The sequence below is a fragment of the Clupea harengus genome, chromosome 20 (genome assembly GCF_900700415.2).
Source record: "Clupea harengus chromosome 20, Ch_v2.0.2, whole genome shotgun sequence".
Classification (NCBI taxonomy): domain Eukaryota; kingdom Metazoa; phylum Chordata; class Actinopteri; order Clupeiformes; family Clupeidae; genus Clupea; species Clupea harengus.
The window spans coordinates 3790113-3802360 of NC_045171.1; the positions used below are offsets into that span (position 1 = coordinate 3790113).

At 39.9% G+C, this 12248-nt stretch overlaps 2 protein-coding genes across 2 annotated transcripts; one reads left to right on the forward strand and one right to left on the reverse strand.

The window, feature by feature from the left end:
- Positions 1 to 1907: 1907 nt before the first annotated feature.
- Positions 1908 to 3299, reverse strand: her11 (hairy-related 11). Its single transcript, XM_042702764.1, has 4 exons — positions 3157 to 3299; positions 2930 to 3025; positions 2645 to 2798; positions 1908 to 2603 (listed from the first exon to the last, which is right to left on the reverse strand). Exons 1-4 carry the CDS (start codon positions 3187 to 3189, stop codon positions 2029 to 2031), a joined length of 858 nt encoding a protein of 285 aa, XP_042558698.1. The 5' UTR covers positions 3190 to 3299; the 3' UTR covers positions 1908 to 2028.
- Positions 3300 to 7542: 4243 nt separating this feature from the next.
- Positions 7543 to 9360, forward strand: LOC116225279 (transcription factor HES-7.1-like). The gene is made up of 2 exons (XM_031587569.2): positions 7543 to 7678; positions 7795 to 9360. The coding sequence occupies exons 1-2, from the start codon at positions 7583 to 7585 to the stop codon at positions 8299 to 8301; spliced, it is 603 nt and encodes a 200-aa protein (XP_031443429.1). The 5' UTR covers positions 7543 to 7582; the 3' UTR covers positions 8302 to 9360.
- Positions 9361 to 12248: the final 2888 nt, after the last annotated feature.

Here is a 12248-nt window from a genome sequence, read left to right on the forward strand (position 1 = left end):
AAGGTAATCAAACACTGCCCCCTGTTGACTGCGGTCCTAAGTGTCATCATGTGAGACAGAAATGTGTGGGCCTCCAGGGTCTGTACACACAAGGCATACACAGAATGTTTCTACCACACAGCACCTGCTTATTATTCAGTTGCCAAACTTTTTTTGCTCACTGGCATGAGGTTTTCTGTGTTACAATGTGTTAGATATTTATTTTCTGATCACATGCTTTTGTGTAGTATCTCCAGTTTCATTTAGAATTCTCCTCAGACAGTAGGTTCTAGAGGTTATTCAGATCTGTGATTACTAATCCTTCATCCATCTCTTAAAGAAGTATGCATGGGTTTTGGAAACAACCTAAAAGGGATACAAGGAAAACATTGCAAACACCAACATTAGCTCAGTTGGCAGTTATAAAAGCGTGGCAGCATTCTCACTGGTGTTTTATACTTTTTTGATATTTTTTATATTTTCTTATATTTTTTTATGTGTTTCTGACCCAGACACCGCACCTGGCCTGCGCGGCTAGTGGAACTGCCAGGTGTGTTAACTTCTATACTTGGGTACTTATTTATAAGAAAGGCTTTGCAGCTGCATGTACCAGTGGTACTTGAAAGCAGAGGAATTTCCATTCATGTAAAGCAATTAATCACCACTAGAGGGCAGTCTGGCATAATGAGATATGTTCACTTCAAAGTAGTGGTGTTGCATTGCAAGCAACTTTAACCCTGTCCCACTCCCTGTCCTACTGATAAAGTAACTTTTTGTTTCCCATTCATTTTCTCTCTACACTCCCCTGTGACAACCCCAAAAACCTCTATGTCAAATTTACTAGACAATTCAGTACTTTTTCCCCTCGACGCCAGCAGAATGATCTGTTCTCTCTATCTGTCAGACTAGTTCTGTCAAAAACTATTATTTCATAAACAAAACAATTTAGTGGTTTTCTTTACATATAAGAATATGGATGTGAGGTAGTGAGGCTTGGCCTTTGCGTGTGTCTCCTCTAAGCACTGGCTAAAGGGAATTAGCATCGTGCCCCATGAATTATGGCAATAACCATTCAATTTCATGACATACTTCTCTAAATTAGAACATTGATAAGGAGGCTGGTTAGTCTCTGGTTAGAATTAGTTAAGATTAATCGCAAGATAAATGCTAGTTCTAAGTCTTAATTCAAAACCAAATACAGATCAAGACGTGTAGCTAGGCCACCTTATTTGCTAAAACATGGAGTGAACCCTTTGCATTTCTGTGGGTTTGATCTCAGCATCGGCTAAAAACGAAATGGTGACATGAGATCCACTGTCTCTGACTTTGATACCATTCTTGCATAATTATTTATTGAATATCAACGGCACAAGCTGAGGCAGACCCAGTTGGCAAGGTCAGGATATGTGTAGGAATGCCCTTGGACAAAGTTCTGCCATTGCATGACTTCTCTAATCATATGGAAAAATCTGTGATTGTGGACATATGTTGAACTAATCTAAGTACATTTTACATTCTTAATTGTCCAGGTCACATACAATTGATTGCATGGAGAGAGGGGCTGGACCTCATTACTGAGATGTGTATGACAATAAGACCTTTGGCTTAATGAAAAGGACACTTTTGGAGTTAGATTTATAAAATATGTTTATTCTGAAACATGTAGAAAACATAAATATTTCACAAAATATACCTATATAAATATTTATATTTCCATATATACACACACACAATACACATTCCATGATCTTGGGCACAAGATCAAGATAGAGTAAAGCCCAAATCTGTTCTGACAAGTGTGCCAGTCCCAGCAGGGCCATTCATACGTTATTCAAATAGACAATTACAGCCATTAAACAGTGATCAGTCTCCTGCAGTGCCTGACTGACACCTCGGCTAAGATGAAGGATCACCTTGAATAAGATCCATTCACACAGTGTTCACTCCCGACTCGTCAGCATCTTATGTCCTCCAGGTGTCTGTCTTAAGTGAGCGGAGATTTAAAAACCCATGTCTGTCCGTTCGCATTTGGTCACCTGTGTGAAATGCTCAGTTCCATGGCCGCCATGTCGAGCCAGTTGGATATGAAACAGCTGGTCTCCAGATGGGAGAAGGGGATTGGGAGGTTGTGAGACGACTAAGGTGGGGGAAAGCGGGGGCCGGGGAGGAAGACGAGGGTGAGCGCTGATCGATGTCAAAAGAATGTAGTGATGTGTTGTGTGAGAATGATGGGCCATGGGAGAGGGAGGGAGGTGGGGGAGGGGGGGAGTGTGTGGAAGAAGAGCAGGAGAAGAATGGAGAGTGAGGAGGAGTGAGCTGCTGAGACATAAGGGGGGAGTCAGAAAGCCTGCTGGTTGGGGCATCATTTGTTGGGAGCTGTTGTTCTTTTCCATGTCCCCGCCGGCCAGAGCTGGTGAGGTGACCGTCCAGGCAGACCTTTAGCTTGGTGACGTCAGAGTCCGCCTCAGACGAGTCTGTAGTAGTCATGTAGCTGGATACCTTGGATAGGCACTGGTGAAAACCTGCAGTGTAGATTGGACTGAACTGGGCATGGAGGGTTTGATGTCCTGGCGTAGATCTTTCAGGGTTGACATCTTCATCAAGTGAATGTTGGGCCACAGGTTCTACATGAGAAATATAAAATAATTAGAAAACAGATTTAAACCCTGAATGTTTTTTTTTCTACTTTCAATAACTTTTGAGTAAAACATTGATTTACTCTTACCGTTTATTTTGCTATGCCTTTCCGTATCCCTCCTGAGGTACTGAACTGCAAGGTCTAAAATCTCCGCTTTTTCCAGTTTGGGATTCTGCAAACGCTAATAAATAAAAGAAGGGGGAAACTGTTTAAAACAGCGTAATGCATGTGTGTTGCATTGTAATGGAACAAGTTATCCACAGTATAATATTTAAAAATGAATTCAATCCGCGTTTAGGAGAGCTTACATACCGTGTCTTTCGTGCATCTCAGCAACAACATCCTTAGCTCGTTCAAATTCAGATTTATTCGATCCCTTCGTTTCTTCTCGATAACTGGCTTCAACACCTGTGGAGAAGATTCGGTTAAAAAAAATCCGGATATGGGGCCACTGACATTATAACCTTGGTTAATTAAAAACATGCAAGATGTTAGTTGAAACAAAACTAGACCTATATGAAAGCATCAACCACACTTACTCGTTTGAGACACTTTGTCTTGTTTACATCCATTGTGTCTACCAAAAGTCCGAAGAACCTCCTTGTAACTTGTTGGAAAATAGCGAAGCCTTCGCGGGTGATGATCCCTGAGACCTTTAAATGGCGAGCAGCTCAGTTATGAGGGTGGCTTTTAGAACGATGGGAAGAACCTGATTGGATGAGAGGTGTTGATTTAACACGTTTGGCCTATCTTATTTGACGCTAGGCTTGTGTTTGATTTGGGTTTGGGAAGTGGGTGGATTGTGTAATGAGGCAATTATACTACTATTCCACGAATCGTTATTCAGAGATGTTCGTCAAAGAATTAAACAGATATGGATGAATTTAAACTTTCTTTTGTTTACATACATAGCACTTAATGTATAGATAGGCCAAATATTGTTTGAAGTTGACAAATCAAAGTGATGGAGCAGTAATTATTGGTCCCTAGCTAGTTTTACACCGATGTGAGAAAATATATTAGACGTTAACATAAGTCTTCAAATGTAAGCTAAAGTATAGATAGGCTACACAACTGGATGTTGAAACGAATGAGTAGACTAACTGTAGCCTACTTATCTAAGTTTACGTGGCAAACTCCTATCAGTCGTGTGACAATAATTACCAACCAGTGTGTTATTTGGGGGGGGACAAAGCTCTAGCCTCTCATTAACATTAACACAAAAAGGATGGGTACCTTTACAAAATATTTCTACTAGGGCATATTTAAATGTACACAGCATTCAAAGTCAGTGAATCGATATAAATGGGGGATTGTGACAGTGGCAGTGCCTGAAAAGTTACAAAAAAGTCACTGCTCGATTTTCTGAAGAGACCTCCATACTTGTGCAGTGTGCCTGGAGAAAAGTAACCTAGCCTACCAAATGTGAGGAAATTATTTTCTCGTGGGAACTAAAGTAAGGTGAGTAAATTCACAATGCATATCGCGCCCATCCAACTGTGAATGTGTTTTGGGGTGACAAAAATGGCCAAAGCGTGCCAAGATGTCCTTGGATCTGAGGTTAAAAAAGGTGTGCGTAAAAGTGACACCCAGGCATGTGGATCCAGGACACCCAGGCACGTAAAAGTCACACCCAGGCATGTGCCAGCGCAAAGGCTCCCAAAAGAGTTACAATTGCGACCAAATTGCTAAATAAGAAAATGACAAGAACTAGTATCAATAACGCCTTTTTAAAGCTAGATGACTTCAATGCTATCTTTTCGTGCGCTTCCTTTTTATAGAGTACAACAGTCACAACCGAACCAAACCAAAGTGTGGAAGAGGAAATAAGTAATTGTATATGTCTAGAAAAAAGCGCAAACAGAACTAGGGACTTGTAAGAGGCAAATATTCAGAATAATACAACGTGTATGTCTGTACCTTGTGCGTGCCCCGTGTGTGTGAGTGTGTGTGTGTGTGTGTGTGCGTGTTTGGGAAACAATGACAGACTGCATAGTTAGAACACACTTCAGCGAGAGACCCGAAACGCCCAGATGTGTTTAATTGTATCCTCACAGAGACGCAGGCAAGCGAACCATTCTATTGAAAGTACTTGGGGGTGGATCCCGCCAAGTCTATCCACGTTTGTGTTGTTTCTGCAGGTGAGCAGAATTGTGGAATTTCGTCGTTTGAACATGGTGTTACACCCATAGACATATATACCTCTGTAATATATGTCTATGGTTACACCCAGGTATTTATCTTCAATGTAGAATACATGCGCGCGCACTGCTGGATGACACGTTCCACACACAAACACACACACACATACTCAAGCACACACACATGGGGTAAAGTGGGTTTGCCACAAGATGCTAAAAGGCGCTAAACAGATTTCAAGGAATCAGTTGGCACGCACCACTGCAAAGCCAAAGACAAATACAAAGGACCCACTTCTTCCTGTTTTGTTAAAGAACCCCCTTTAATTCCAGATAATCCCAACGGGATGTCCTTGATCGGATCATGCTAGTGTTATACCTCCACTCATCCTCCACAGTTTATATAATCCAGGTACTGTTGTGTAAATGAAACTATTTTACTCCAATCCTGTTAGGCCTGGTGTGTCAGCCAGTTTAATTTTAGGAGGGAAACGAATTTACTAAAGTTATGTGCAGACATGTAGGCTAACAAAATTGTTGCATAAAAAAAACAACTGGTCGCTGAGGTCAAGTCTGTGTGAATTGCTTCCATTGTCCTACAGCATTTAAATTCAGAGAAGGTTCACCTTCTGCAAGAATAAAACAGAAATTGCCATAAGCGACTGATAATGTTCCAGTGGCAGTGGTCCGATTGTGGATCAACCGTCTTGGCACCCTCTGAATACCTTTTCCTATCGCTTAACTCACTGTTTGATGATTATTAAATGCATGTCCTCTGTCTGTTAATAGCCGTCTTTGACAGACCTTTCTGGAGAATAGAGATGGGACATCATTACATCGCACATTGGGACATCTTGAGAACTGCGCTATCACCGCCAAACCTTGTGTGAAGAGACACACATCGTCTTCTCGACTGAAAATGCGAGAAAAAGTATATCTATCCCTTACGTTATCCATATTGTCTGTAAAATGAAATATACAGAGAAGCATCAACTTTTCGAATCCTCTTAGAGTATCCATTGGTGTGAAAAGTAAGACATCGAGTTGGTATGTACAATTTATATTAATCGATATGCAGTTACAAAAACATTAGTAACTTATCATTTTAGCACAAGATTTTGACTAGATGCAATCTTAGCAGCGCCAAAATTTTGTCAGCGCTGATTTGTGCGCATTGACTGGGCATATGTGCATGCACGTTTTCAATCACTGGCTCAGGGTCAAGAGAAAAACAAGATCCATTTCAACTATTAACTTAGTACAGATGCACATTTTCATTAGTATGTTTGTTTCCTCTGAATAATTGTTTCATGCTTCAGCGAATCATAGCCGATTAGATTACCAGAAATGGTTTTTTTTTAATGTAGATAGTAGGGCTAGTTTTCAGCCCTCTAAAATAAATACAAAACGACTTAGAGATGTTATTTAAAACACCGTAACTGAGTGATTAAGCTTGTGTAACAGCAGAAAAACGCGTGTGTTTGGATACACCTATGCGCGGCACATCCATGTCAGCTGGAGTATACCTGGTAGCCCATACAACAGGTGGTTGTGATCCATGTTTTCCAATCTAGGTGCAAGTATAATCATTAGCTACACACAATATCATATTCAAGTTATCTTTATCAAATATCAGGAGAGTTGGGGAGACTTGTAACAGGCATTACATAATATCGGTTGCAACCAGCAAGCGTAGCTAGCAAGTGATGATACAATTGTGATGATGTGATATGATCATTACAATTGGCTTAATCATAAACTGCTGACCCTGTTTTACGTATGAATATGTCTGACAGACACGTACTACATTTAAGAAAAAAATGTGTGAGAGCTCCGGCGAAAATGTGACACACCGTTGGTTTGTATTTTGAAAACAAACGCTGTAAAGACAACAACTTAGAGAATAACCCTTACCCACCACTATTTTGGATTGAGACATTGAGTGGCCATTGCCTTTTCAAATGGGCATGTAATATTAATTATAGTTATTAGTTATATAGTTATTATAACTGTTCTCGGCCACTGTTCCAACTGTCCCCGACACGTTACAACTGTCCCCAATGGCACTCACTGAATTTAGATGAAAATTAAAGGAAAAGTAAGACACATGTGCTTGAATTAGTGAAGTAAATATAGAGACGAAAGGTGTGTGTTGCAAAGCTAATGTGTCACAACTGTACCCGGACTCCACTATATGAGCCATGGATATAGATCCTACTCGTACTATAAGATATTAAATATGATGGGGCAAAATAGTCAAGAGAACAGCAGTTTTTTTGTGTGTGTGGCAAAATGGGACCCTTAACTTAATGGTCACCTTAAGGCTATTGTTCTACCTAACTGAGAGGCGGGGATTTGGGTGTGGCTTTTGGCAGATTTCAATTAAAAGCGCCAGGTGAACCCACTTGACTGACCTTTAACTCTCTGCAACGGTGTGAGTCTGTACGGATACTTCGACATAATGGAAAGTCCAGAACCAAAGAAATTCCGAAGGGTAAGATAAATACAACCAAATTCACAACATGTGTTGTATTATTAAGCAATACTGCGAAAGTAGATTAGAGGTGTGGGTTTACAGTTGCGTTTACCTGGAGATATAACATATGTGTTCATCTCAACTTAATCTGTAATATGTATCATGTATGGCTAAAATGTCAACGTTTGGACTCTCAACAATGTTACATTGTGTCTTATGTCTTATGTAACACCTGGTGTAACACCTGGTGGCTAACTCAGTTATGTGGTAATAATAGCATTTTATTATAATAATTAATATTACCTTGGATTCGTTTTTGTAACCTGAGTTTTTTTTTTTTGTTTGTTTCAGATGGCCAAACCTCTAATGGAGAAACGCAGAAGAGACCGTATTAATCACAGCCTAGAGACACTGCGACTCCTTTTGTCAGAAAATACAAACAACGAGGTATACCCTTTCAGACTTGTGATAATGATGTATTTAATTCTACTATACATTAGATACATATGTTTGCTCTGAACCCTCCTGTAATTATCAATGTATCTGTATTCTTCTGCTCACAGAAACTGAGAAGTCCCAAAGTGGAAAAGGCTGAGATCTTGGAGAGTGTTGTGAATTTCCTGAGAGCTGAACAACCAGAACTTCAGACCAGAACCAAGGGCAGGAAGAGAGCACGGGAAGAGGACACGGAGGATCCTGCCCACAGTCCGATGTACTCTGACGGCATGAGGACTTGCCTGTTGACCGTCAGTCATTTCATCGCTTCCAAAAGCCAAGAACTGGAAGGTGGACTGGAGTTGGAGTGGAAGCATTCCTACGAACACTTGGCACAGAAGCCCCCAGCAACCACGGCGATGGCACCACACGACTCCAGCTCTCTGTCAACAAAGCAACTGTCCATGCCAGGATCTCCAGCAACAGGCCTCAGTGCATCCACCGCACAGTCTGGACCCCAGGAGACAAAGGCAACTTACATGGCAACAAAAAACACGTCTGCCTCCCCAAAACCCTCATCGGTGTTAAGTGACGGTGTGTGGAGACCTTGGCCACAGGAGAGCAGGAAGCATTGATGATATGAATGGCTGGGCTCCTTGCTGACCTCCTAGTTGTGATCAAATTATAGGTCAGATTGACTCGATCACTCGATGTTTAAATATACAATTATGTGTATATATGACTATCATGAATTCATTGTTACTGTGTCATACCAGACAAAAGATGATGACCAAAATCGAAAGCATTTGAAATTTTAGTGATGAGTCACTGTGGATAACTAGAGGTCAAAGAAACAGAAATGATCGTGTAGCTTCTCCATCTACAATTTGGTCATACAATGTAAAACTCTTTCCCTGGTGAAAAACTGTATATATATGTATCTTTGTAAAGTGGATATCTTTATTTTTGACATCTGTGTACCGCATGAGCATTCTGCCCATGTATATTTGCATTGCCAGTATATGTCTAGCCATTGCTTTTCCTTTTTTGAAAGAGAGAGTGTGATATTTGATATCATGTTTATATTTTTTTGTATTCACTTCCTCATTTCTTTGTATTCATTAGATTACAGAAACAGAGATTACTCAACGTGTTTTTTCACAATGAGAGGTGCATTGACCCTTTTTATTTTTTTCTTTTTTTTCTTTCTCCAACCTGTATATATATGTATCTTTGTAAAGTGGATATCTTTATTTTTGAAATCTGTACTGCATGAGCATCCTGCCCATGTATATTTGCATTGCCAGTATATGTCTAGCCATTGCTTTTCCTTTTTTGAAAGAGAGAGTGTGATATTTGATATCATGTTTATATATTTTTAGTTCACTTCCTCTAATTTTTTTGTATTCAGCCGATTACAGAAACAGAGATTACTCAATGTGTTTTTTCACAATGAGAGGTACATTGACCTTTTGATTTTTTTTCTTCTCCTTTCTCCAACCTGTTTATATTAAATCTGGACACTAAAAGGTGATTGCTTCTATTTTTGTATTAAACAAGACATTTTATACATTTACAACTCTTGTGTGTGTCTCTCTCTTGGGAATGTGTTGATTTGACACCTGAATGCTCTTGACCTTGCTGGTTCTGCTCCCACCTAGCTAAATGCTCTTGTAAGGGCAACTGTTACACCCAGGATGATGTAAGCGTCGTTTGGCACTCCAGACTATTCTCATTTGTAGTTCCACGTTGGTGGAACGAACTGCCTAGTACTACCAGAGCAGGGGCGTCCCTCTCTACCTTCAAGAAGCTCTTGAAGACCCAACTCTTCAGAGAGCACCTCCCTTCCTAACTGGCATCTTGACTAGTGCTTAACTTGCACTTACAGCACTTACAGCAGTCACATTCCTGCACTTCTTTTTCTTTTCTATGTCGTTTTTCTATTTCTTATGTAAAGTAGTATTTATTGTTACACCAGGTTTTTATTGCTCTTAGCTTGTACGTCGTTTTGGACAAAAGCGTCTGCTAAATGACTAAATGTAAGTTCAGGTTGTTGTGTCCAGATTAGCACTCACATTTCCTGTGTGAATGTGGACATTTCAACTTGTGAACATGCAGACATTTGCAGACTTTCACAAGGCCAATGGCTCCTTTCTGGTGATCATCAGTCACAGCTCCCAGGGCTGTGTGCTGATTAGTCACAATGCAAGCATCATTGAGATGCAGATTTGGGAATGGGTGACCCGCTCTGATCTCAAATACAGCTCTTTACAGACACTTATTACAGCTATTGGAATCAAATGATCAGAATGTCTAAAATGCATGTATCAAAGGCAACAAAAACAGCCCCATTCAACCGGTTAAACTGTTCATTCAAGGTTCTTTGTCAAATACACATATGAAAGGACTATTCCAGAATGTTCCACAAGTGATCTGTTAGCATAAACTATTGTCTCACATGGTCTACCACACACAATTTGGGTTAGGACTCTTAATGCTCAGATTCATACAGTTCTGCTGACTGAAATTAGTGCTTGTAGCCTAGTTCTAATGGAAAAACATTCTACATAAAACATAGTTCTGAAGAATCCACAATAGTTATTCCACTCAAATGATTACAATGTCTCAACTTGTGACCAACAAGTGATCTGCTATCTTAAGATATAGTACTGTTTATAATGTACACTTTGGGTTAGACTGCCTCAGATTCATACTGTTCAGATTTTGTCAAGGAAATGAATGTTATGGAGTTATGTGTATTAAATAATTGTTCTTTAGTAGTATATCAAACATTGTTCCAGCAACAATAACTACAACAAATCAAGCATCTAAAGCACCATGCAGTAGTTTACAAATAAGGATTCTGACTGATGATGTATCAGAAACATTCACATCACATGTTGGCGGCACCAGGTGTCAGACACCTTTTTCAAGATAAAAACGCCACGATTCAATGTTTAAACAAGGTATCTAGTGATTGTGATTGTCTATCGTGACATTTATTATTATTACACAAATAAAGACTTGCTAAGGAATATTAAGGCAGTTTTTTGTAACCTCTGCATCCGAAATACGTGCAATGCATGCGGAAGACCGACTGTTATCATGTTGTCCAAAACAACCTTCATTTAGCCATTCATTGGGGTGATTTATTTGGGTTTATCCACATTCTCCCCCACTCCATCTGTATCTATGGCAACGGCATCCTTCATCAAAGTTCGCGGCTTAGTCCCGCCGTGGCGAACTTTGAACAGGACTTGCTTTTATGTGGAGATTTGCGTTAGTCTGTCGCACATGGCTGAGCCCTTAAATAAACGATTTTCAATCGAAACGAGATTAGGGATTTAATTGAGGGTGCACTGTCTGGAGTAACTGAAGTTACGCTTTAACCGGTTGAGAAGAGAATCGATCTCTAAATGCAATTATAGTGTTGTTCAAATGGATTAAAGGCAGAATTATTTTCGTTTTTCAGCTGTTGCGGATGTGTAGTCAACGCAACAATAGAACAACCACACGAATAGAAAAGCATTAAGAAAATAATCTTTCCAATCCCTCCTCTAACACACATCTACAAACCTGTTTATTAAGTCCCTTCAGCACTACCGGATTTGTATACTGGGGGATCAGATTTCACATTTTACCAACTGTGGACCTAGATTTTTAGTCATATGCGGCCTGATTGGACACATTCTTTGACATCTGGACCTTGAACAGTTTACACTAACAAGGCGAGAAAATAAGCTACTTCCTTTTCAGTGAACCAAATAATAATACAGATTAAATCTTTGACTTTACGCTTTAAAATTAAAACGCTATTATACTAAACTAAAGTTAGATATTTGAAGGCCTATAGAAATATATATTTAGCATGTTCAGTCAAGGTCAGTGTGTGAAATGTATTTTCGCACGACCGAAGGTGTGAGTTTTCAGCTGAAAAAAGGTTAAAAATATGAGCGAGATGTTTATTCAGGCTTTGGGAAAACCGTTATTTTATAACGAGACGTCACATCCATTGAGTTTCTGTTTTGCTCTCTGAGATGCTTTTTATAAATACGTTATGTCATCATCATTTATCATCATTTAACATTATCATTTCATTTTGGCCACCTCTTCATTAACAGGCAGCGGACTGTCATCCATGCCTCCTGGACACCTTTCACAAAACATTTTAAAGATTAGAACGTCAAGCTCATGAAATCGAGCTGCTTTTCCACGGATGTCATGTTATCCTAAACCCCCATAGGCTGATGTCTTGAGAGTTTCCTGGTGGCTACACGCCAATTGTATATTCATATAAGTCATACATGATCATTCGCGTGTGTCAGTTAAGACACTCACTCACATTACCTTCAGTAAATTAACATTACGGCGTAGAAACTTCACGTTTCAAATGATGAAAAATGACACTGTTAAGACCGAAGTAACCCGGGGCATGAGGGAGAGAAAAAGCACTGAAAAGACCTCTTGCTAGGCCTATTATCGCTGCCACGTGGGCAGCTCGAGTCAAGGTGTTAAAAATTGTACCCCCTCCACGAGCCCACAATGTGTTTATAAATACATCAAAGGAAAGGTTGTCCATTTG

Bases quoted from the DNA above. Each gene is read 5' to 3' on its own strand.
- her11 (XM_042702764.1), bottom strand. From the start codon at position 3,189: ATGGATGTAAACAAGACAAAGTGTCTCAAACGA. The intron at 2,799-2,929 runs GTATGTAAGCTC...TTTATTTATTAG, and splicing joins TGAGATGCACGAAAGACACG to CGTTTGCAGAATCCCAAACT. The intron at 2,604-2,644 runs GTTTAAATCTGT...TTTCTCATGTAG, and splicing joins TAGAAAAAAAAACATTCAGG to AACCTGTGGCCCAACATTCA.
- LOC116225279 (XM_031587569.2), top strand. From the start codon at position 7,583: ATGGCCAAACCTCTAATGGAGAAACGCAGAAGAGACCGTATTAATCAC. The intron at 7,679-7,794 runs GTATACCCTTTC...TTCTGCTCACAG, and splicing joins CAGAAAATACAAACAACGAG to AAACTGAGAAGTCCCAAAGT.